Genomic DNA, 25065 nt, shown 5'->3' with positions numbered 1-25065 from the left:
CTTGGTGGCTAGTTATAGGAGAGCTTGTGCATGCTCGAGAGTTGGAGTAGATGCCCTTTGAGATTCCTTTCAGCTCTCAGATTCTGTTTTTCCTGCCTGGAGCCCGTCTGTCCTAGTGAAGTGCTCTGAAAAGTACTGTGTATTTTTATCAAGGTTGTGTGAAGAGTTTGATTCTAGTGGTAGTGTAGATTGACACTTTGAAAACAGAATAAAGCCTTGCTGTATCTTTAGAAGATTAAGTTTTATACCTTGTTGCAGTTGAGATAGTTTGATTTCTTTCAATTCTAAAGAATGTTTTCTCCTTACAGATTAGCAAGACATCTACAAAAAGAGGCCCAAGCGCAGCACAATAATTCTGAGTTCACAGAAGAACAAAAGGTACCACAAAATAATCTCTAGATGTAGCCAATTCTGTAACAGAACAAACAAAAACTAACCATATGGTTCGTGCTGGTCTAACAGAAGTGGCCCTTGGGAGCTTCTGTACACCTGTCACTGAATGCATTTCTCTGCTCAGCCGGGAAGGCTTTGGAGACCATACACTGGGGGCGTGGGTGCCCAAAGTGCAAGCCACCCAGAGGCTCGCCGGGAAGCAGGACGGCACAGTCGCCCCCACCTCAACACTGTCTTGAAGCTTTCAGAACTCCTACCTACTTCCTATCAAAACAACCAAGGGGGGTGGGGGCTGCCCAATAGCTCAGTTCTTTAAGTGCCTGCTGAAACAAAGCTGTCAAATTCATGGTTCTGTGGTTCGAAACCAAGACCCTCAAGCTGAACTAGACCCGCTCTGAAGGCAAACACGGTCAAAAAAAAAAAAAAAAAAATCCAAAACAACAACCAACAGGGGCCGGGAGATGGCTCAGTAGAATAACGCTTGCCTGGCAAGTGCAAGGTCCTGAGTAAAAAAAAAAAAAAAAAAATCCAAAACAACAACCAACAGGGGCCGGGAGATGGCTCAGTAGAATAACGCTTGCCTGGCAAGTGCAAGGTCCTGAGTTCAATCCCCAGTTCTGGGGAAAAACAAAACAAAACACACAAACCAATAAAATCCCCAAAAGAAGTGACTCCAAGCCAAGAATTTGCCCTACAAATTTATCAGCAAGATCAGTATACAAAGTTGCAAATAGTTTCAGTGGTGTTTTCTCTTTGAATTAAGTTTGTGTGCCAGGTTGAGTCCCTGAACTGTTAGAGACTCTGAGAAATGGGTTACTTTGAAGAAACCACTCAAAAAGGGGAGAAGCATTTCACTTAGTCATTGGAAAGAAAGGTTTGTGAAGTATTGTTTGGACAATTAAATGCCTGTGTCTTGTCCTCTGAGTAACAAATTTAAGGATAACCTTCCTATTGTTTTGAAATCTTGGTTTTTTTCTCTTTAAGTGAGAGCATCGGCCAAATAGCTCAGCAGAGATGGCTGAGTAGAATAAGCACTTGCCTGGCAAGCACAAGGGCCTGAGTTTAATCCCCAGAGGGGCCGGGGGTTCGATCCCCAGGGCGTGCCAAGATGGCAATTGAGACTGGGCGTGGTGGCGCGTGCCTGTAAACAGGTGGATCACTATGAGTCTGATTTAGTAGTGAGACCCTGAACACCCTGTAGATCCTTCCCTAAAAACAACAACAACAAAAAAAACAAAACAAAAAAAACCCAAAATATCAAAAAACAAAGTGAGAAGGAGTGGAAGGAAACAAGGTCCATGTTATTGTGGCTCCACTGGCTCCGTTGTCAGCCTTTCACCTGGCAGATGGTGACAAAAACACCCTAGCGTTCCTGCCTCTCAAGCCTAAGTGAATTTGTTGCGCCCACAGACTTTGAGCTAATAGAAGTTTGGGAAGAAGAAACCTCCAGAGATTAGAATTAGCTGTATTTCTTACCCAAAGTAATATATTTACATTTTTTAAATATTTAGGCTATAAGTTACAAAATCATGTTGCTACGGGCTGGGGAGATAGCTCAGTAGAATAAGCGTTTGCGTGGCAAGAACAGGGTCCTGAGTTCAATCCCCGGTCCCACAAAAAAAAAAGCTCTAAGGGCCAGAGAGAGATCTCAGAATAAGCGCGTGCCTGGAAAGCACAAGGTACTGAGTTCAATCCCAGTTCCCACCAAAAACAAAAACAGATCATGTCATTACAATTTATAATATTTTTTCTTTTTTCTCTTAATAATTGCTATCATCCACAGTAGTTTTAGGAAACTTGGGATTTTGGCCCAGGGAAAATAATCACAGAGAAAGTTGCGGCGGAGCTGCTTCAGAAAGGGAGCAGGTGTCCTAGTGAAGGGGAGGCTTTTAGAGAGCAGGTGACTGGACTACGACCCACTGAACTATCGCAAAGTGCCAGCGCTAATGGGAGTGGTGACGCGCACCTGTACTCCTGCACTCGGGGGGCTGAGGCTGCAGGGTGGCCTCAAGCTCTAGGCTAGCCTGAACTTCTTAGCCAGATCTTGTCTCTGAAAGACCAGAAAAACAACAACAAAAAAAGGCCATTAAAAACCCAGCAGGGCTGGTGAGATAGCGCAGTGGCCTGAGCACCTGCTGTGGTGAGCGCAGGGACCAGGGTTCGACCCCCAGTCCCGCATGCCACGCCCGCGGCACCTTGAGCCAGCGACCGAGTCAGGGTGAGGTGGCTCACACCTGTAATTGCAGCTCTGGGGAGGCTGAAAACAGGAGGATCACTGTGGGTCCGAGCTGTGTAGTGAGACCCTGTACCAAGTACGTAAAGAAAAAAAATACAAAGCCAATGTTGCAGTAAACCTGAATTCTGAGTTTTCGTTGGCGAGGTGTCTGTTACCTGATGCTCAGCCACAGGATGCTTGCTCCTGCGCCAGCGGGAGGCCTTTGTGCCCTCGCGTGGTGTCTGTGCTGATGGGTCACCTCCCGCGGCTTCTTGGCCTAGTCACCTCTGTAAGATTCCTGAGTCATTCTAGGAATGGATTAGGAAGCGGTCAACTGGCATCACAGACTTGGGCCTTAAAGTGCCTCAATTTTGGTGGATAGAATCAAAGTAGACAGCTTACTAGTTGATAGGTGTGTTAGGAATTGGAAACAGTGAAAACATAGGGAATTTTAATTTTAATGAAATTTTAATCATATTTCATTCACCTGTTTGCCTTGACTTACTTCCAAGTGTGTTTTCACCAGTATCTGTTGCTTAGGAATGAGACTTGTGAGCCATAAGACCACGAGTAGAAAGGGATTTGACCTCCTAAAACATAATAATAAAGTTACACATGTACACGCAAGTACTGCCAAGAAGTGAGCCTTGCACTATGATTAGGCTAAAGAGGCAGAGCTTAACCTTTTCTTGAAAATGTTTGATGGTGCTGTTTGTTCTTTAACCTATGGCTGTCCCATAGCAGCCACCTGGTTGCTGTCCTTTTTCAGCTTCTCGTTGGTAAGACACAAGCAGGGCATGGGAATGTACACTTGCAACCCCAGTAGTCAGTAGGCTGAGGCAGGAGGATGGCTGAGAGTTCAAGACCAGCCTGAGTTACAGAGTGAGAGCCTGGATCAAAAAGCAAGCAACAGCTCCCAGGGAACCAGGAAGCAGCAGGACCTCGAGGAGCGAGCTGAGGTGTTGGGTCAGCAGGGTCTGCATTGGCCTCTCAGCAGGACCTCAAGCGAGCTGAGGTGTTGAGTCAGCCGGGTCTGCATTGGCCTCTGGCTTAGGGCTGAGTTGTTTTATGTGTGAAAGTGGAGATAGAGAATCATAGTGACCTCAAAGCATACTCCCCCAAGCCTTTGTGGGCTGCACCTTGTGCTGCTGTCCAAGGTGCGTGTGCATTATGAGGCCCACCCGGCTGGCCAGCCAGCCGCTGTCAGGTCCTGGAGGACCTGGCCGTTCTGGACCACAGAGAGTAGAAGGCAGGCTGGGTGCACTGAGAAGCCAGTTTTCTTTAAAAATACAGGGAGCCTTCAACTGACCAAAAAGCTGGCAGACTCACAGCCTGTGCCTGAACGTCACATACAGTTTTCAGAGGCCCCGCGTTAACAGATAATTAGAAGTAGCCATCTTGCGGACACATTCTGGGGAATGTTGGTTCTGAACAGCAAGCATGTTACTGGGCACTTCGTGGCTTCTCCCACTTCCACTGTGCTAGCGTGTGTGTCGGGGGGTTGAGAGGTTTCAATGTGCGGTATTCTGAAGTTTGCCTTTGAATGTTCCCCTCTTCCTTTTGCATACTTCTCATCGTGCCTAGAATCCCACAGAATGTCATGTGGGAGATCTCGATACAAACCGTTGGACCTGCAAACTGACTGGATGACTGGTACATGCTGGAGGAAAAGCTCAGTTGTATTTTCCTTTCTTAGCAAAATGATTTATGTTTTCTATTTTAAATTGTATATTTTACAGGCTGGCCAGAGAGCTCAGCAGATTAAAGCACCTGCTTAGGCAGATGAAGGGACCAGGGATGGATCCCCAGCATGCTGTGCTGGCCCCACCCCCAGGTGTGCAGCGAGAGCAGGAGTTAACTGGGTGTGGTGGCACATGACTGCAATCCCAGGGCTTGGGAGGCTAGAAACAGGATCACTCCGAGTCCCGTCTGTGTAGTGAGACCCTGTAGGCCCCGTTCTAAATACATTTTTAAAAAATTGTATACTTTATTTTTATTTTTTAAATTTTATTTATTTGTGTGTGTGTGTGTGTGTGTGTGTGTGTGGCCATCTCAGCCCACCAGGGGGCGGGCTGGCTGGCATGTGGTGCTGAGGGATTGAACTGTGGTCCCTGGGCTTTGCTAAGCTTGTTTTAAGTAGGTGCTTTAGACCACTGAGCCATCTCACCAGCCCTGTATACTTTATATTTTCAGTATCAGTGTTTTGGTAGCAGTAACACAGTTTAGAATTATGTAGAATTATGCCAAACATTGAATAATCTGTGGGACTTTAATAGATTTTTTTTTTTTTTTTTTTTTTGGCAGAACTGGGGATTGAACTCAGTAGATTTTTTTTTTCTTAAAAAAATCATATTTGTATCTTTGTGCAGCTTTTTCCTGACTTCCTCACATTGAGGTCTCAAAAATATTTGATGAATGAATTTTGGTTCTTTGGATATCAGGTTATTGATATTTATTCATGATTATTTTAAGATAAGCCCTGATTTTGATAAGAATAACTTACATTGTTTTTAGAGCTAAAGAACTGCATAGCAGAACTTCTTTCTAAGCCAAGTTAGTGCTGGGCAGAGTAGAAACTTGCCATGTATTTTTTATTCTTACTGGTCTCAGAAGATTTTTGGTTTACAGTAGGGCCAGATTCCTTTTCACCCTCCTGCATGATTAGCTTCCATTTCAGTTCACCATAGCTTGGTCGTCTGCAGCCCAGGAACAGCTGCCAGAAGCTTGCATTCCACTGGGTGCCCTGCCCTAGTGTAGCAGAATTTCTCATGTAAATTTCTGGACCAAAAGAACTCCCTGTCCCATGACACTGGAGCGTTTTCCCACTTGGAGTCAGATTCGATGGCAGGAGAACCCAGCATGGTGTGCTTGTTTTGTTTCTAGGGTCCCTGCTTCTGCCACTTTCCACTGTCCCCTCTCCCGCCCCTAGCTGGACAACATGACTGGCTGTTAAATATGAAAGCAGTAAGCCTGGATTAAGTGAAACTCTGCGTCTTTTTGCGAATTTTTAAATGGGTTTTCCTTATATAAATTAAGTACGTTTTAGAGTGGCTCTTAATTGTGCATTTTCTCCCACTTTCTCGTGAACTTTCATGAAGTGTCCTAGAGTGAAAGGTCGTTTACCTTCAGTGCTTAGTGTGAAGGCACTAACTACTTGCTCACCTTCTCATTGTCTGAGGATCCTTCAAAAGGTGAAACTATTTCAGTAGCAAACATTTGATTTTGACATCAATCAGTAAATTCCGCATGCTTTAAAGGTCACTGCCAAGGCTGACAGGATAGTGTTTCTCTCTTAATACTGGGCTTGGGTGTGGTCCCTTAAAGTAGTTATGAATAATGCCTATTGGTATTTTGCCATAGTTTAGTACATTTCTGTTAAAAAGCTATTGCTTCTTAACTTGGAGAAATGTTTACATTTAAAGTAGTTATCAGTGGCTCAAAGTAGTTAATCTACGACATTTTTATCTTAAACATTAAAGGATGAAATCAAATGGATTTTATAGTAAAGAAGGAAAAGATGATTATTTTTAGAGACGAACTCATTCCTGTATCTCAATACGTACGCGGTTCTCTCTAAGAGAACGTGCGCAGTGACCGCCGACTGCCGTGCTCTGCAGCAGGCCTGGGGCCGCGCCCGCTGCCTCCGGCCTCCGGGCCTCAGTTTGTGCAGGGCGGCTAGGACAGCTGCTGCTCGGGCAAGCCCGCGCTCGCCCACGCGGACTCGAGCTGAGCCCTGCTGCAGCCCCGTGGCCTGCGGGTGAGCAGCGCGTCCAGCGAGGCTGCCTGCTGCTGTCTGCACCGTCGCTGTTCGCGAGGTGAAGCACGCGCAGTCTCTTTTGCGGTGACTGTGTAAGTGTAATTGCCGAGCGTCAGCTTCCAGAATAAATTGAGCTGTTTGAAGAGGATGCTTAGGGCTGTGCGGGGGATGGGCTCCCTCCGGGGCTGGCAGCCGCTGACCATGTGTGCTGCCCACCTCCCAAGTCCTCAGGCGGGCGCTGCTTGCTCTCCTCTTCACCTCAGTCACCTGCCAAAGAAAATGGGCCGGACGAGCCCCAGCCCCCATTTGCTGGGCGCGTGCAGGTTGTCGGCGTTTATGTGAGCACCCCGGCGCAGGCCTGGCCAGCGCTGCACGCCTCATCCCCTGGGGCTTCAGAGGCACCTTTTCTGGGAAGGACTTGGTGTCTTGGCAGTCTTCCCTGGGATTCCCGGTATGCAGCTCTTCCTCTTCATTTCTCCAGTCACATGAATGAACACTTGGAATAACCTGATGTTCCCCTTACTGGTTCCTGCCTCTTCTCTGTTTCAGCCTTTGAATGCTTTTTGGGGAAAGAGGCATACTGGGGATTGAACCCAGGGTATTTGCACTGAGCTACATATCCAGACCTTTTTTATTCATTCATTTATTTATTTATTGTATTTTAGTACAGGATCTACAGGGTCTCACTGTATGGCTCAGACTTGTCGTGATCCGCCTTGTTCAGCCTCTCAAGTGCTGGATTACAGGCGTGAGCCGCTGTGCCGACTCAGTTGCAGTCTCAGTTGCACTCTTTGGGCAGGGCTGGCATGGCAGGCCTGGGATCAGACCTGGGCCTCTGAGTCTGCCTAAGCAGGTGCTTCACTCCGCTAAACTATTTGGCTGGCCTTGTATTTTTTATTTTGAGGCAAAGTTTTGTTAAGTTGCTCAGTTATACAGGTTGGGCTTGAACTTGGAATCCTCCTGTTCAGCCTCCCAATCTGCTGGCATTGCAGGTGCGGGCCACCAGGCACAGCGCAGCAGCCTTCGTTCAGGGCCAAGCTGAACGCCCTGAGCAGAAACGCTCCGAGCAGTGGCAAGGAGTTAGGTGGGCCAGCCGTGCGCCCCGCGCCCTGTCCTGCTTGCACTGTGCTTGCTCGCACGCCTCTCCTCTGCCTCCCAAGTGGCCTGGAGATGGCTGGCTGAGCTAGCGTGATTTTCTAGGTGCTTTCTTTCTAGAGCCCACCCTGCTCTTTGAGCTTCCTAGTGCACATCTTGTGTTTCTTCAGGACATACTATGGCTCGCTTTGCTGAGCTGCACAGAATGCATCGTCTTTGCTTTTGAACTGTAGGGATTGTGTGTTGTCTCAGGCAGTAGAACACAACGGGATAAAGACAGTGTCTGTCTTGTCATTGGTGGTAGGCACTTCAGAACTCGCTAAACAGATCTGACTGAACCTTGGCATGCCCCGCCACGTGCTGAGTGTTGCTAGTAAGTATTTAAACAAGTCAGTGTTGATCTTAAGTCAGAATTAGGTGACAAGGTGCTGACTTCAGACACTTACGTGCAAATCTTTTAGTGGGTGTCAGGCTTTGTGGAAAGAGAAGATGGAGCTTGAGGGGTAAGGTTGCTAGCACCCCCTTTTCATTTCCCTTCTTGCAGTTTGCTCTGTTTTTTAAGATAATTTTCAACTGAAACATAACAATGGGGTGGGGTGAGGTTTGGGTGCTGTATACATCGTGTAGTGCTTAAAGCAGGCTGAACATAGCTGCTGAAATGCTTACCATTTCTGCATGGTGAAAGCCTCCACAGCACTTCCTCCTTCCTGGCTCAGGGAACGATACAGCACATTTCTGGGGTCTGTAGTAGCCCCCCCGTGGGGGGCACTGCTCTCCTCCCAGCCTTCACCAGTTCAGCTTGAATGACATGGAGCAGCGTCTCATGTGCCTGGCCCAGGGCACATGACCTCGGGACTTCCAGTCTGTCGGTCTTACTGAATACCGGGCTTGCTTCTGGGGTAGAACTGTGCTCCTTGTGCGCATGCGCCTCATTTTCCTTCCCCACTCAGTCCATGTCTGTCCTGTCTGAACACAGTTGCGGGGGTCTCTGGAGCACACTGGTCCCATTCCTGTGGCTCTACTGCATGGGACAGGATCACCTGGAAGTTTTGTTTTTAATCTTTGGAAGGACTTCCACACTGGTTTTCATAATGGCTGTGCTCAGGGCCCTTTAATCATACCTACTGCTGTCCGTCGCTAAGGCCAACTTGATTTAGAATTGGTTGTGGCATGTCATGTTAGGAGAGAATATATGCTCACTGTCCTTCATCTCAGTCCTTTGCCTCCTCTTTTTCTTAAATCGGTAAGATGGGGCTGGTGAGATGGCTCAGTGGTCTAAAGCACCTACTTAGAACAAGCTCAGCAAAGCACAGGGACCGCGGTTCAATCCCCCAGCACCACATGCCAGCCCACCCCGCCCCCAGGTGGGCTGAGCTGGCCACACACACACACACACACACACACACATAAATAAATAAATAAATATTTTAGAAAGCACATTAAAAAAAATCTGTAAGATGCTTGAAAGAAATGTAACTTAACTTATTTTTCTTAACAATTTAACTTAAGAGAACTATAAGGCAGGAAGGTAGCTCAGTGGTATAAGTGCCTGCCTGGCAAGTGCAAGAGAGTTTGAGTCCCAGTACAAAAAAAAAAAGAGAACTATAGATCTCTTCCTCCTCCTCTTTCTTTTCCCCCTCCTTCTTTTCCTCCTCCTCTTCTTCTTCCTTCTTTCTTTCTTCTTCTTTCCTCTTCTGAGCTAGAGATTAAACCTGGGGCTCACACTTGCCAGACAAGCATTTTCAAACTGAGCTGTCATCCTCAACCCTTGTTTTGGGTTTTTTTGGTTTGCTTGTTTGGAGATTGGATCTTGCTGTGTTTTCCAGTTTCCATGGCTGGCCTCAGCCTGGGCTTGTGTGATCGCCCTGCCTTACGCTTAGGGTGACGGGGACTACAAGTATGTGCCTCGCTGGATCTCTCAGCAGTGAAATATTAACTTGATTTTAACAACTGACAGTTATGATAGTTCATTTATAGCATTTTATTTTTCCTACAGAAAACCATAGGCAAAATTGCAACATGCTTGGAATTGCGGAGTGCGGCCTTACAGGTAAATAGAGATTTTCTTGTCTTTGTAATACAACCCTCCCCGCAAGGCATTGTGCTAAGGCGTTAGGCACTCATGTGCACTCATGTGCAAAGCAGCGTTGTCTCTGAAGGGTCTTGTAACAAGAGAAACTTACCAGCTCATGTTTTGTGAACTTTGAAAATAAAAGATAAGACTTTAAATTTTTCTATTACTCTTGGTTTGAATGTTCCAGGAATGTAAAAATAAAAAGCAGTTGCTATTAAAAAATAAAAAATTTCATTTTGCTATTAAAAAATAAAAAATAGATTCATTTTGAATATTTGATCCTTGCTACTTAAAAAACATCCTGGGGCCGAGAAGATAGCTCAGTAGAATAAACGCTTGCCTGGCAAGCTCAAGGGCCTGAGTTCAATCCCCGGTTCTGAAAAACAAAAACATATATATTGAAATAAAATACAAAATATACTGAAACCTTTGTAATCAAAGATGTAACGTGAATATCTTGTGTTTAGTCTGCACAGTCCCAAGAAGAGTTTAAGCTGGAGGACCTGAAAAAGCTGGAGCCAAGTAAGTTTTGGGCCTCTTTCAGCAATACTCCTTCTAAAAAGTGCTTTACCTGGTACAGACACTTTGGGTTATGTAGCACAGATGCTGATCCGCCTTAACCTCCTCGATGTTTGGTCCTTTGTGTGTGTGTGTGTGTGTGTGTGTGTGTGTGTGTGTGTGTGTGTGTGTATGGCCAGCTCAGCCCACCAGGGGGCAGGGCTGGCTGGCATGTGGTGCTGGGGGATTGAACCGCGGTCCCTGTGCTTTGCTAAGCTTATTCCAAGTAGGTGCTTTAGACCACTGAGCCATCTCACCAGCCCCTCGATGTTTGGTCCTTTGTGATGTTTTCTGCCCTTTTAAAATTCCTACAGTATAGTTCGCGCTTCACCTCCGCTGTAGAATTGTGGGGCCGCTTCACCTGGATGTATTTAAGCCTTGCGTTGTCTCAATGCCTTTCCTAGGGCCACTGTTGCTCAGGCAGACACTGCTGGCTGAGTCCAGAGGGGACCCGTGGCAGTCCTTGATGCCACTGCCCTGCAGGGCATCGAGAGCTGAGGTGCGGCTGTCGGGCAGCACTGCACAGTATTTCCTTGTGTCTCCTTTTCCCCCATCTCTAAAACTTTTTGAAGTAAATAGTTCCTTCAGATATTTTGGTGCTTCTTAGGGTCCTGCCAAAAACAGTCTATTTGCTGGTTGGAATGAATGCCCTCCTAGAAATGTTGGCAGTGTGGGCAGAGTTGAATAGAAGGCCGAGTGAGTGGAAGTCAGATGCTCCCCTTACGTGGAGACAAGCCCGCCCACCTTCAGGTACCCACCTTCAAGTCAGTTGGCTAAGTAGGGAGTCATAAAAGCATTTTAGGCAGCAAGCAGTCCTAGTCGTGGAGTTGCGCGCTGCGTAGCTGCAGATCAGTTTCTCTCCGAGCGTTTGCAGCTGAGTGGCCTGCATCTCAGAGCACACAGCTGCAGGCCTTTTGGTGTTTCCATGGGCACAGGAGGTGGGCACTGGGACAGCGACTGAGACTGGCATGGTGGCACACGCTTGCAGTCCCAGCTCTTGGGAGGCTGAAGACAGGAGGATCACTACGAGTCCAGTCTGTGTAGTGAGACTCCGTAGACCCTGTATTAAATACATGAGAGAAAAGAAAGTTGAAAGTTAAAATTTTCAGAATTAAAGAGAAAGTTCATACAGAATGCAGACTGCCAGGTTCTCACCCATTTGCAGCAAGTCTGCTAAAGACAGGCGTGACTGAGGTAGCACCGCTGTGGCTGTGATTGCAGGTCCGACACAGGAGGGGCTCTTGGGCTGCACTGAAGGGCTTTCTGTTGCGTTGGGAGCCGGAAGGAGCACACCAAGACAGGTAGCGGGTTTGCTGTGATTCTGGTGGCTCCTCCACAGTGTTGGGGGGGTCGTATGTCGCCTCTTCAGAGTGCTCCCTGAATATGGCAGGAATTACAGTGAGCTACGTCACTGTCATAGTTTTGGTTGCCTTCTGTAACCCACATCACACTTTCTTCTTATTTTAGTGCTGGGATTGTTTCCACAGCCTTTAGCATGTGATACAGTAGCATGCCCCGATCTACTCCACTGGCTCTAGTTCATAAACTTTTTATTATGAGAAATATAATTTCATATCCAGAAATGATTTTATCCATGTCCAAAGTATATGGTGATGGCAATCAAATGGTGTAAAAATTCTCACAAGTTTTTACTGTAAATGACCATATTGTGTCCACATTTTGTTTTATTAAGAGATACTTTGTGTAGGACTATTTTTATACCCGCTTCATTGATACATGGTTTATCTGCCATACAGTTCAGCAGTCTAAAGTGTACGTTTGTGCGTTTCTTTCTACAGTGACACTTGGGCACCCCCTACCCCGTTGATTTTAGGACATTTCATCACCTAGAAGGAACCCTGTGCTTGTCGCATCTCTCCTTTCTCCCCACCCACCCCTGCCATCCCTAATCCCGGGAAGTCCCTAATTTAATTTGCCTCTTCTGGACATTCCATGTGAGTGGAATCCTGTAACATATCATCTTTGATAAGTGGCTGTTTAAGATTATTTTGAGAAAAGAAAACACACTGATGGTATTAAGTAGAAGATTACAGAGTGGCCGGGGTGTGTAGCTCAGTGGTACAAGTGCCTGCCTGGCAAGCAGAAGGCCCTGAGTTCAGTTCTTAGTGGAAAAAAAAAAAAAAAAAAAAAGTTGTAGTTACAGTTAGGATGTCTGTAATAAAGTGGTTATAAAGAAAAGCATTACATTGATCCATTATTGCATTTGATTACATTGCCTGGAATCAAACTCAGCACCTTGCACTTGCCAGGCAGGCACTTCTTCCACTGAGCTATCTCCCTGACCCTTTTTTATTTTTTTTAAAGAGAAGAAGAAGAAGAAGAAGAAAAAAAAAAAAAAAAGCTATTAGGACCAATACAGAATTTCATTAAACAAAATGATAGGAATTCAGTGGTTGCTGTATTGTGTATTGTTATCTTCAAATTGGTTGTTCAGATTACCAGATGTAAGCATGCAAAATTGATCAAAAATTAAAAAGGAATAAAAAAGAGCATTAACTGTTCCTTTCCACAGACCAGTAGAAATTAGCAATACAATTATCCAAGTACATTCGATTTTTAATGATAAAATAATTACAGTAGAATTTTGGCCTTTTAATTTATCACTGTTTTTCAGTAGCATTTGTCTTCCAAGGACTGTGTGAGAAGCTTAGAGATATGCAGCATGCCCCTGAAGACGGAGCTGCTTATCTCAGATCTTTCTGCGTCTTCCTGAAAGAGTGCTCCATGCTGCGCCTGTTGTCGCACGGGGTCTTGCGCTGCATGCTGCTCTTCAGCTCCATGCTGAGCATGCAGAACAGGAGCAGCCCTCCCTGAAGACACCCCTGGCCGCACGGCCCCCAGCCCTGCAGCGTGTGCACAGGAGGGATGGGCGTGAGCTCCCGAGGCCAGCGCTGACCTCTGCTCAGGTCCAGCGAGATCATTAATCCACGTGTTAGTGGAAGAGTGAAGTGAACTCTGCAATGGTGCTGTGTGTGTGTGTGTGTGTGCGTGTATTATCCAAGTTGAGGGCTTTTAAAGTTAATTACTGGTCAAGAATTACACCATTTCTAAAGTTGGTGTTTTATTGAGATGTATTCTTAGGACAGCTCGCCCTTGGTCAAGCGTCCTGTGAGGAGAATTAGTGTAGCTTTCCGTACGCTGGTCTTAGCTGGTATACTGTGCAATCTCTTGAAACGCCTGTCTGAAATGTTACTAGGACAATGACTGCGAAAGCTCTGTTCACTTTCCTTGCCTTCACCGTCACTGCTGTACTACTTTTCCTCGTGCATGCCTGCCCACCTCTGTGCTGTAAGATTCCCCTCCGTTAGTCTATCCTCCAGGGCTGCACAGAACTCCTTCCTGCCCCGGAAGCTTTCCCTGCCTTCTGTGGCCCCCCAGCCCTGCTAGCGTTCTGTCCCGTACAGGAGCAAATTTTAGTACCTAGGATCAGAGTCTGCTGATTCATTCTCATGTATTTTGGCGTCACTTCTCACAGACATTAGAATAACCTTTGTGTTTCCCTCGCAAGTCCATTCTGTGCTTTGCATTCATTCTGAGCCTGGTAGGTTTATGTTGAGTTGCAGAGATGTGAATGTCTTGAGGGAATCTTTGCCCATAATTTGAAAAACAACCTTTGAGAATGGAAGCACTTGCTCAGTTTCCCTACCACAGAAATGGAGCACCGTCAGACACAAAGGCAGAACCCTTCCGGGTGTTGGTGCAGGCATCATCGCAGAGTGTGGGTGTCAGGACGGCGCACCCTGTGAGTGTGCTGTGCGTGCCCTGGCGGAGGACCTCGGCAGGTCTCTGCAGCGGGTCATGCGCTGAGTGCCGCTGGCCGAGCCTTCCGGAAAATCGCACAGGGTCTCCTCTCTCCTGGGCTCGCCTCCCCTCCCTCTGCTCCCCTCCCCCGCTTCATCTTCCTACAACACCAGCACTGGCTTGGTGGAAGGAAACCTCTTGGAAAATTCAAGGTAGAGCCCTGTTGTACAGGAACATTAGGACCCGTTCCTCCATAGCCGTGAGCATGGACGCCTGTCCTGCCGTCACAGGTCGGGAAGCAGCTTTCCCCCGAGCCACTGCTGTAGACACTGGAGAGCTCTTGACTCATAAAGCAGAATCCGAGGCCTCTGTGCCAGGACAAGTGTTTCCTTCTTAAAGCATTGCTACCTAAGAAAAGAGCATGTTAATTCTTGTTACTGTACAAATACAGGATAACTGGTAGTTTCCAATTTTAAGAATTGATATTATCTGTGTTTTAAAGAATAATTTCCCATTTTACCATTATTAAAACATAATTGAGGGCCAGGGAGATGGCTCAGAGGAATAAGCACTTCCTTGGCAAGTACAATGGTCTGAGTTCAATCCCTGGTTCCGAAAAAATAAATAAATAAAACATAATTGATTTTATCTTTATGAAAGCATGACTGTTTCTGTTTTGCTTCTGACAGGCATGACCCTTGGTCACCTGTGGCCCCTACCGTCCCTCCAAAGCTCTGAGGCAGCTAGATCGCGTACACTGTGGAGAATCACCATTAGCAGTGTAGGCAGGCGTCCACTTACATGGCATTTTTAAGTTTGTCCATACAGTTTTGTACCTGTTGCTTAACTCTCCCAGCAGCCTCTGAAAGAGCGGCAGCTAAGCCCTGCTTCCCTCCTGCTCCTCGAAGGAGCCCAGCTATGGCCTTCCCAGAGCCGTCCTTGCTGTGGGCCCTTCTCCTTCGCCCAGAGCTGCGTGGTGCTGACTTAGTTCTGAAGGGCTCGTGCCGCCATGTGTGGCCGCGCTACCTAGCGCGCACGCTGCTGCATGTACACCACACCCTGCTTGGGTCCTCATACCCAGGCCTTACATTGTCTTGTTTCTTTGTTGGCGTATTTATTGTCCACTTTTCCTAGGTAGGGCCTAATGTCTGGGTGTGAGTTCTGCATCACTCTGCATTTTTAGTATGTCAAACAGTGTCTGGTACGTTGCAGCACTCAGGATATATTTGCTAAGAGAGGAGCCGGGACTGAAGGGGAGAGAAAGAGTGAAAACTGGGAATCCGGGCACAGGTTTCCAGCTTCCTTCCCAGGGTCAGCTGAGAGGAGCCCAGAAGGAATTCTAATAAAGCTGGGCATTTACTCGCACTTGCAGTCTCTGCACTATGGGAAGCTGACGCAGGAGGATCACAGATTTGAGCCCAGCCTTGGGCAACTTAGCAAGGTCCTGTCTCCAAATAAAAAGTAATAAAAGGGCTGGAGATGTAGCTTGGTGTGAAAATCGTGGGCTCCTTTCCAGCACTGCTAGAGGGAAGCGGGGGACGAGGGAGGTAATGTTGAAGAGCAACTCCCAACTCCTGCTGGAGTAAGTCACACAGTTGCAGCCTCCTTTGGGATAGCCGCATGCTGCTTCTCTTTGAGTGCCAACTGCAGGACTCCAAAATTAAAGTCGTGGGAGCCTTTGGGGTTGCCCAGCTTAATGCCATGAGTCCACCTTGATGTGGCTGCAGATAGTTACTGGGAATCCTTAAGACCAGAAGTGGACCAGTGCCTCGCATAGCTGGAGTGCCTGTCCAGGTGTGGGTAGGGCTTCAGACTGTCTCAACTGCCACTCAGAGGGCGGGCTTGGAATGTAATCAGCAGGAGCCAGGACCCAGGAAGCCGAGCCCGCTGTGTGAAGGCTGATCCCACTGGGGGCGGGCGGGGGGAGTGCACATGTGCATCATCTACATAAGGGGTTTGTGCGTGTGTCTGCACGGGGTGTGTGTGCACCTGTCTACACAGGGGGAGTGTGTGCGCGCATGTCTACACGGGGAGTGTGTGCGCACATCTACACGGGGTGTGTGTGTGTGCGCGCGCATGTCCACACACAAGCTTATGTGTGCGGGAGTGAGGACGGGAGCCTTTCAGCTGCAACCCCACCTACTGGTTTCACGGTATTCCGAGGAAGCCTGCTCGATCCGAGCAGGATGTGCTCCTGCAGCGCTCCCCACTCTGGCGCCCTCCTTGGCTGCCTGCAGCGTGCACTGTAGGATGTGCTTGCTTCCTGTTAGCGCTGTGGCTCAGGCTCCAGGGCAGATGCGCAGCGGCTCAGGACTCACAGTGGGGCTGGGAATCTAGAAGCTTACTGTGCCCAGTACAGGTGGCTGAAAATGGCCATGTGAGATCCATTTAAGGTAAAGTAACTTGGTTTTTATTCGCAGAAGAATTCATGTTTCTTTATCTTTTTATTGTAGTCCTGAAGAATATTCTTACCTACAATAAAGAATTTCCATTTGACGTTCAGCCTGTCCCTTTAAGGTAAAAAAGTTTTAAACCATCCATATTTTACTTCTTATTTGCTGCCCGTTGCATTCCTGCTTTCCAGATGTCTCTGTGTACCAATGTGGGCATCACTGGTGTGATTGGTGGCACTGGTGGCACTCATTGGTGGCATCAACACTGCTATCAGTGCATCAATTTTTAAACAATCTCCGCCGTGCCGTGAGGAATGGGCACCTGAAGCCTCTGTGCTACCCTAAGCGTGGCTCACTAACTTTCCTGTGCTCTCTCATGTAGAAGAATTTTAGCACCTGGTGAGGAGGAGAATTTGGAATTTGAAGAGGACGAGGAAGAGGGGGGTGCTGGAGCAGGGTCTCCGGATTCCTTCCCTGCTCGAGTGCCCGGTGAGTCCTCGCGCTGCTCGTGGCCGCGGTGCTTAGTCCGGGCGGCGTGTTCGGCCCCTGAGTGGGCTCGAGCTTGCTGGGAGCGGCGCGCACTGCTCCAAGCCCTGCCGGTCTTGAGCCAGTTTCCCCGGGCACTATGTGTGGCAGCCTGGCGGGCGGCGTGCGCGGGTGGGTGCCTTCCTGTCCGCACCAGGCGCTCAGGCAACCATGCACTCAGAGATGCGCAGGAGGGGCCACCAGGCCTGCGTGGAGCATCCTGGCACTCACAGTTGTGACCAAGCCAGACCATTTCCGCTGAGCATGGAGTGCCCTGGCTGTGTACAATTAAATGCAAGCTGAGTTCAGACTTGCATTCTGGTGTAGTGTTTCCTGTTTCAGTAGAGATGCAGCAAGCGTGCTGAACCCTCCTGGCCTCTGAATTTTTCCCCTCAGAGTAAGAAAGAACGTGCAGTCTCATTGACTGTGCTTGCCTAGGAACCATGCTGTCCCAGGCTGTCACTAAAAAAACCTTGTAAAATTATAATCATTGAAAGTGACATCAGGAGGGAGGGCAGGGAGAGTGGGGAGGATTCAGGTGTGGTAGGTGCGTGTGCCCGCACCCCACGATGGCAGGGTCGCGCACGGCACAGATGTAGCGGTCAGCATTTACAGACAGCAGAAATGACACCGATGCAGCCAGGGGACGCCTGACCTTCAGCCTAGACAGCAGGAGGAGTGCGCTGTGCCCAGGGAATCCAGGGCTCCGGCAACAGGGACTCCGCTTGTCAACGTCTGTAGTGTGATTCTAGGCTCGTGGCTTTCTCATCACCTGTGTTTTTAGGTAACTTGTTTAACTGTAAGTTTTATGAACTTTTTGCAGTCAGGTTTCTGTAACCAGGCCTGCTGGTACACACCTATAATCCCAGCACTTGATAGACTGAGGCAGGAAATTCACACAGTGGAGGCCAGCCTGGGCTGCTTAGTGATTTCCAGGCCAGCCTCAGCTACATGGCGGGACCCTGTTGGCAAAAGCTCCCTCCCCAGCGTCTTTTCCTGTGGCCTTCACCTCCATCACAGTCATTGTAGTTTTGTAAGCTTCGACGGACACCCACCCCGGTCACTTCTGCTGTGGTGCGTGAGACGAGGTGCATCATGGAGAGTTAGACCAAGAGCAGTTTGTTTTCATTTAAAACAAATCTGAATTTGTACCCTACCTTTCTTGAAAAGGATAATATGTCCGTAGACGTAGCTTCCTTAGTGTTACTCTCTTTCTCTAAAGTTTTAGTCCGAGAGGGCAAGCAGTGCATTTCTGTTGCAGGTAAGCCAGCTATTACTTGCGTAAGTCATGACAGAGGTTGAGTCAGGCCTCTAAAGGTCATCCAGGTAGCGTTCATGAATAGACGGTACAGAGACGGACAGCCGCCCCAACAGGTAGGGCCTGTTGCTGGTTCACCTGTGCCTCCTGCTGTGGGGCTGCGGGGACAGGAGCTGCAGCCAGGGAAGCTGCTGTGCCGGGGTTCAGCCTGGCTTCCAGCATGCTCTCGCCCTGCACGGGCAGCTCTTGGCCCCCTCAGCTCTGAGCTACACTGCCTTTTCTGGACTCCTTGCAGACTTGGTAAGGCCAGATGTGGTGGCACACAGCTGTCATCCCAGCACTCAGGAAGCTGAGGCGGGAGGATCTTCATGAGTTTGAGGCCAGCCTGGACTATACAGTGAGACCTTGTCTCAAAAACCAACAAAATAAAACAACAATTGCTAAGGATATTTTAAATCAAGACTGGAATTAAAACCTAATGGAAGACTTTCTGCATCTCTTGACAAGATTATGAAAATGTCTCCGTCTGCTCATGTGAACTACCTTTATACTCTTGGTAATTTAGCCAAGTATTTTGGAAAATAGTCACTAGCTCATGGAGATGCTCCTGATGGCATTCTGTGGCATCGTGGGTGTCAGTCATGCAGGTGTACAGGGGTCTCAGACCTACAGACTGGTTTCTTGGGACATGCAGGACGGGGAGGAAGGGAAGTGAGATTGAAGAGATGTAAATCCATGAGCGCTAAGCTTCGACTTAGGATCTTTCTGAGTCATAACTAAAGGGTGTGCTGGTCCAGTGATTTCTCAGCCTTCAGATAATGCGTTAGGGGGATGAGATAGGAGGTGCACATGCATGCGTCTAAACGCAGCTACCATGAGTAACGAGTGCTGGGCACATTTGGAGGCCACAGTACGTGGTGCTCACCGTGTTACTAAGTTAGAGCAGGGTGAAACACTTCGGTGTGTGTTAGCAGTGTCTGCTCAGGAGCTACAGCAGACCTGGTTGTTATTGTGGCATCTCTGTTGCCAGGTACGTTGTTACCGAGGCTGCCCTCCGAGCCGGGCATGACGTTGCTCACCATCCGAATTGAGAAGATTGGCCTGAAAGACGCTGGGCAGTGCATCGATCCCTACATTACAGTCAGCGTGAAGGGTAATGAGTCTGCTTCCCCTGTTACATTACTTCTGTTTGCAGCAGCGTTTTGTAGCAGCCCCTTTTCATTCATTCTACGATGAGGCAGAATTCCTGCAAGAAATCAGTGCTCCATCACCAAACATGTCAGCATGTTGTCCATTTTCTAACTTACATGCTTGCTTGTGAGAGGTTCTTCTGTCTTTTGTTCTCTTTCCGTTCGCCATCGTGGCTGCTGCTTCAGCGTACGTGCCTCCATTAGTCATGACTGCAGTACCTAGCAGTACAGTCCCAGGGAGGGGCTGCTCCACGTGTGAGCAAGTCCTCGTTGCTTTTCTGTGCCCTTGCCCTCCCTGCCCTCCCCCTGCTTCCCGGAGGCCTTGCTGTTCTGCAGACTGCCGAGGGCGCTAACCAGAATTCCACATTATTCCAGCTAGGGCTTCCACGCTCGCCCAGGTTGCCAGGCCCTCACTGCTGGGGCCCTGGTCTCCTTGCCAGAGCCCACATCTTCTGTGCTCCCATTCTTTCCCTCCGGCCGTCCTGGAAAGGCTTCTGACCCTAGTCTTGCCAGGGAGCACCATTAGTGGAGACAGCGTGGCCACAGCACCCAGGCCCATGTGGTCCCCTGGGCAGCCAAGGGCAGCTGAGCCGTGGCAAGGAAGTGGGCTTCTGCTTGGGACTTGCTTTTCTCTCCCCTCCAGTGTAGCAGCTGAGCTACTTCTTGGAAGCATTTTCTTCGGTCTTGAAGAGGGAAGCTAGTGCTTAAACTGACAGATTATAAAGTACTTTACTTGTATATCACCTGTCTTTTAAAAAATAATTATTGATTGCCAGATGTGTAATCCCAGCTGCTCAGGCAGCTAAGGCAGGATGATCACTTGAGTCCAGGAGCTGAAGACGCCAGGAAATGCAGTGAGACCTGGTACTAAAATTTAAAAAAGGGGCTGGGGAGATGGCTCAGTGGAATAAGCACTTCTCTGACAAGCACAAGGACCTGAGTTCAATCCCCGGTTCTGTAAAAAAATAAAATTAAATTAAAAAAATAATAATAGTAGACTAGGGAGATAGCTCAGCGGCATAAGCACCTACCTGGCAAGTGCAAGATCCTGAGTTCGATCCCTGGTGCCAAAAAATAAAACCAGTAAGAACAACAACAATAACAGAGTGGGGCTGGCCAAGTAGCTCAGCAGATTAAAGTGCCTGCAAGCAGGCACAGGGGCCAGGGGTTCGATCCCAGGGCCTGCCATGCTGGCCTCACCCCCAGGGCACCCTGAAACAGCAATGGAAACTGGGCCCCTGTAATCCCAGCACCTGGGAGGCTATAAACAGGAGAATCACTACAAGTCTGATGAAGTAGTGAGACCCTGAACACCCTGTGGACCCTTCCCTAAAATACAAGGAAAGAAAACCAAAAACAATAACAGAGTGTTAAGGATGAAGTTATTCCATTATCCAGAAATAACCTGACAATACAAGTGAGTTACTTTAATCTGTAGTTTAAGACAAATCAGAGAAACCAATCTGGGCTGAAATTAAGTGGAGGGAACTTTTATCAGTCGTAGAAACTCAAACCCATAGGAGAGCAAGGAATTGCGCCACAGGAAGGTGTGCCTATGGAGAGGCCGTGCCCACAGCACCCGGCTGATGCCAGCTTCTGGCACTGCCACTCGGCACAGATGTGGTGTGTGAGAAAGGGCTTGGCTCTGCATCCTGGCTGGCCGTGCGCAGGGCGGCCTGACCCTTTCAGAAGCGCGCGGCGTAGCACACAGGAGCATTTAGTGATGTTGCAGTAGGCGCTGCGTTGCTCTTGCGCATGTACTGCACTGGAGCGCAGGTCTCCACAGCCTGAAGCAACCCAGACTGCTCCAGTCGTGCCCTAGACGGTTCTGTCTGCGCACATCAACTTGGAGCAGCCATTGCCGAGCCCACATGTTAACCGGGATTCCAGGATCCTGGAAATTAGAACCAAACACAATAAGCTGGTCTCCGTCTGCTTCTTGAGAATCCGTTATGCTCACTATAGCCAGATCGTAGGTGACGTATGTGACATTTTACCCATTGATGAAGTTCTCATGTCCATTTTGGTTCTCAGCTTAAACAGGCAAATTCTGATAATGGTAGATTAAAGCTCTTTCTAAGCCGTGCAAGTAATCAAAATTGGAACTTTGGGCCAGAGGCCACATTTTTCCAGATTGCAAACATTGCAGGTTTTTATTGAACACAAAGACAGCAGTGTGTCCATAAGGGAGTCACTTCTTCACTTGCGGAGCACATAGCCTTCTGCCCTCTGTGCTCTCCCACCACACAGGGCCTCCGCCCCAAGCCACGCAGTCCTCCACCCAGCAGCCAGAGTCTCTGCCCTCCCCAGGCCTCTGCGGTTTCCTTGCACTGGCCAGTGCACCGACAGGTGCTCCTAAGCAGAAACTTGTTTCTCTAGATCTGAATGGCATAGACTTAACGCCTGTGCAGGATACTCCTGTGGCTTCAAGAAAGGAAGACACGTACGTTCACTTTAACGTGGACATCGAACTCCAGAAGCACGTGGAGAAGTTGACCAAAGGTATGTGGCAGGGGCTGGGGGTTCGGCTGGACTGCGTGCCCGGGGCTTGTGTGCTTTATGGGGCGGCCTGGTCGTGCCTGGCGGAGCAGTGTCCTGCAGATGTCAGGAGACAGTGACTCAAGCAAGTGAGATCCACAAGTGGTTTGTGGAAATGTAGGGATTAGGAGTCGTGTGGCCTAGCTGTGGGAAAGCCTGGAAATAACGAACGCTGTCATGGTAAGATGTGATCGTCTTCTCAGCAAAGTGGGAAGTGTTCTCATGCTGACAAGCAGTGGGATCCCGGCGGGCACTCCCTACAGGTGCCCAAGGGCTGTCGCCCGCCCACTCTGTGGCAGCGGTTTCCCTGTCACATGTACTGGGGAGGATGACACGTGCCATCCCTCGGAGTCTGTTGGCGGGGAGCTGGAGAGGACGGCGCGTTTCTGGAGCTCCAGGTTACATTTCCGTGGGCTGCTGGTCACCAGAGTACATGCCCCTGCCTGGAAAGACTCGTGCTTAGCTGGGAAGACTGAAACGGAGCCAGGCCTTGGAAATCACGAATTTTGAGATTTTTGCTTGAGGAGAAAGAGAAAGAATTAAGCTGCAGCACAAGAAACTTTCTCATGCCTGTCGGGTCTCCCGACACAGTGCTTCGTGAAGCAGTCCCGGGGCCTTGCCAATCTGTGAGGTCTTCACGTTCCCCTCCTCGAGCTTAACATCTGCGTTCTTTAGCGACTGCGCTTACGTTGTACTTGTAGAAGAAGCTGGTGTGATCGGGGAAGTGGCACCTGAGCTGAGGAGCTGGGGCAGCCACAGGCCCACATTGACCGCAGGGTGCTTGGTAAAACTGTGCCTGTTCCTCTGCTTGTGGGTGAGCAGGGAAAGCACAGCATCCGGGAGAAAGTGCTGCCCGCGTTCACGCGACCTGTGTGTTTCAGGTGCAGCAATCTTCTTTGAATTCAAACACTACAAGCCCAAGAAGAAATTCACCAGCACCAAGTGCTTCGCTTTCATGGAGATGGACGAGATCAAGCCCGGGCCCATTGTAATAGAGCTGTAAGTGCTGCGGCTGCGCTGCGGTTTTCCTGCGTCCTCCCACCCCCTCTGTCCCGGAGTGTATGAAGATCAGTCATCTGGGCCTTTCAAACAGTATTTTTTTCTCTCTCCTCCTCTTTCCTTCTCTCCTCCCCCCTCCTCCCTCCTCCTTCCTCCTTCCTCCTTCCTCTTCTCTCTTCTCTCTCTTCTTCCCTCTCTCTCGTGGTTACAGCTACAAGAAACCCACTGACTTTAAAAGAAAAAAACTACAGTTATTGACCAAGAAACCACTTTATCTTCATCTGCACCAGACTTTGCACCAGGACTGACCGGAGGAGCCTGAACTCCTGTGGCTCTCACCAGCCAGTAGCACCCACTGTGGCTCTGTGGGGGCAGGAAGTGGGCACAGCTGTGCTGCGGAACTGAGCGTGGCGTGGCGCGGCGCAGCGCAGGACTCCTTTGGGCCTAGGCTTACTGCAGGTGTCGGACGTGATCTTCTGTGAACCGTGCACCACCAGTCCGTTTTCTGTCTTACCTCTGCCCTGCCCTGCCCTGCCCCGGAACAGCGCTGCTGTTGAGGTGCGCTCCTCCTCAGACCTGGTGGGCGGAAGGGCGCTCTTCGAGCAGCTGCTGCCGCCGCCCCTGTGCCCCGCGAGCCTGTCTGGGTGGGGCTGGCCGGGCTGGCCGCAGGCTGTGCTGTCTGCGTCTGTGGGGAGGCTGGGTGGTCCTGCGGAGAGCAGTGTGCCTCGCCTGGATCAGTGTCCCCCGGTGGGACAGTGTCCCTGGCTGGTGGCTACAACTTTTTTCCCCAGATAACCAGACTATTTTTCTGAAAGTGAGAATATTATAGTTGTATTCATTAGCTGTTTGATGTCACATTATTTTTTCTGATGATTTTAGAGTTAATATGGGAAGTATCTCAGAATAAATACACATTTTCAGATGGGTTTACAGTGTCTTCTAAGTCACATCGTCTAAACAGTTGAGTCCAGTGTTAATGAGATACTGCAGCAATACCTGGTTTTCTGACAGCTGATTATGAAACCGTAAAACCTGCATGCTTTTTCGTAGTGATGAGTATGCAAAATCGGCGAGGATTTTCTTTAGTAGTATTTGTAGCTAGGCTTGCCGTTTATTTCCTTGTGAGCTATGCTGGCAGTCATCCGCGCGGAGGCATGCAGGTCACAGCTTGCTACAGTTGCGACCGTCCACCTTACCTCTGACTTAGTAGGAGACCCACATGAACTTGCACAGCACACGAGAATCAGGGCTCGGGGTGGGCTTGCCGTGGCCCATCACGGCAAGTGGGACCCGCACATTTTAACTCCCAGTTTTAGACCAGTGCAAGAGGGTGCAGTGCCGGCTCTTCCTGCCCATTTCAGGCTGGGGTGGTAGCCCTGCTTAGGCGGCAGTGCGTTTGCTCCTGACAGCGGGCCTCCTGTCGGGGGCTCTCCTCCACCTCCGGCACACGAGGCCACCCAGGCCGTTAGCCTGAGGGATTCTCCACTAATTGAGTCTTGCCTTTCATCTTGATGGGTAACCCCCAGACCCTAAGGTGATTCAGTGCACGGCAGCTCCAGGGGATGAAGAATTTGCCTTAATAAATTGCTATTTTCCACTTAGTTCCTAAACTCTGGAGTGGTGTGACTCTCCAGGCAATGAGCTGTGGGGGTTGGGGGGACCCTCCCTGTGTCCTGTGCCCTTTGAGGTGCTTGGCAGCATGCTCTGCCCTGTGGAGTCCTCAGTACTTGTTTGATGCTGAGACCTAAACACACAATCCTGAAACCTACCACTAAAGTGTCGCAGAACAGGTGTGCTGTTCTCCTTCATTGCTGAACTGAGGCACGCGCCAGAGGCATCGCCTTGCCTCAGTTCTGAGACTGGATGGGGACAGTGTGGTCTGCTGAGCTCAGACCAGAACAGAGTGACTGTGGCTCGAAGCAGTAGGCACAGAGTGCCCACCTGCCACCAGTCACCAGGATTCGCTTCCCAGCGAGGACAGGCTCCAGCGTGGCAGTGCTGTAGGGAAACATGGAGGCAGCCCAGGGAGCCGCCTGATCCTGGGGTTCCCAAGATGAGAAACAGGGTGTCCCCGAGAGGCGGGCTGTTCCGCTCTGCCCGGCTGGGCCGTGGCTGCCTGCCTGGCGGGTCCTTGGCCACAGGAGGGTGCAGCTGGTGGAAGTGAGAGGCGATGCTGACCGGCCGGCTCCGCTGGGGTATGGGGCGGAGAAGCACCAGCAGGGCTCTGAGCAGGGCATTAGCGCTGAGGAAAACCAAAGGCTTACTTGGCTGCTCCTAATTCTACCTGCTATTTCAAGTCAGAAGTCAT

The 25065-nt window shown here is 49.3% G+C and overlaps 1 protein-coding gene across 1 annotated transcript; it reads left to right on the top strand.

The window, feature by feature from the left end:
• Nucleotides 1-276: 276 nt before the first annotated feature.
• Aida (axin interactor, dorsalization associated) lies at nt 277-23424 on the top strand. The gene is made up of 9 exons (XM_004626884.2): nt 277-378; nt 9457-9510; nt 10002-10056; nt 16308-16371; nt 16630-16736; nt 19061-19183; nt 21600-21722; nt 22640-22757; nt 22969-23424. Exons 1-9 carry the CDS (start codon nt 292-294, stop codon nt 23063-23065), a joined length of 828 nt encoding a protein of 275 aa, XP_004626941.2. The 5' UTR covers nt 277-291; the 3' UTR covers nt 23066-23424.
• The last annotated feature ends 1641 nt before the right edge of the window (nt 23425-25065 follow it).

The sequence above is a fragment of the Octodon degus genome, unplaced genomic scaffold (genome assembly GCF_000260255.1).
Source record: "Octodon degus isolate 3935 unplaced genomic scaffold, OctDeg1.0 scaffold00017, whole genome shotgun sequence".
Taxonomy (NCBI): Eukaryota; Metazoa; Chordata; class Mammalia; order Rodentia; family Octodontidae; genus Octodon; species Octodon degus.
Note: the sequence above shows the minus strand (reverse complement) of the source record. Positions and strands in the feature narration are given on the sequence as shown.

Bases quoted from the DNA above. Each gene is read 5' to 3' on its own strand.
- Aida (XM_004626884.2), top strand. From the start codon at position 292: ATGTTTTCTCCTTACAGATTAGCAAGACATCTACAAAAAGAGGCCCAA. The intron at 379-9,456 runs GTACCACAAAAT...TTTTTCCTACAG, and splicing joins AGTTCACAGAAGAACAAAAG to AAAACCATAGGCAAAATTGC. The intron at 21,723-22,639 runs GTATGTGGCAGG...TGTGTGTTTCAG, and splicing joins CGTGGAGAAGTTGACCAAAG to GTGCAGCAATCTTCTTTGAA.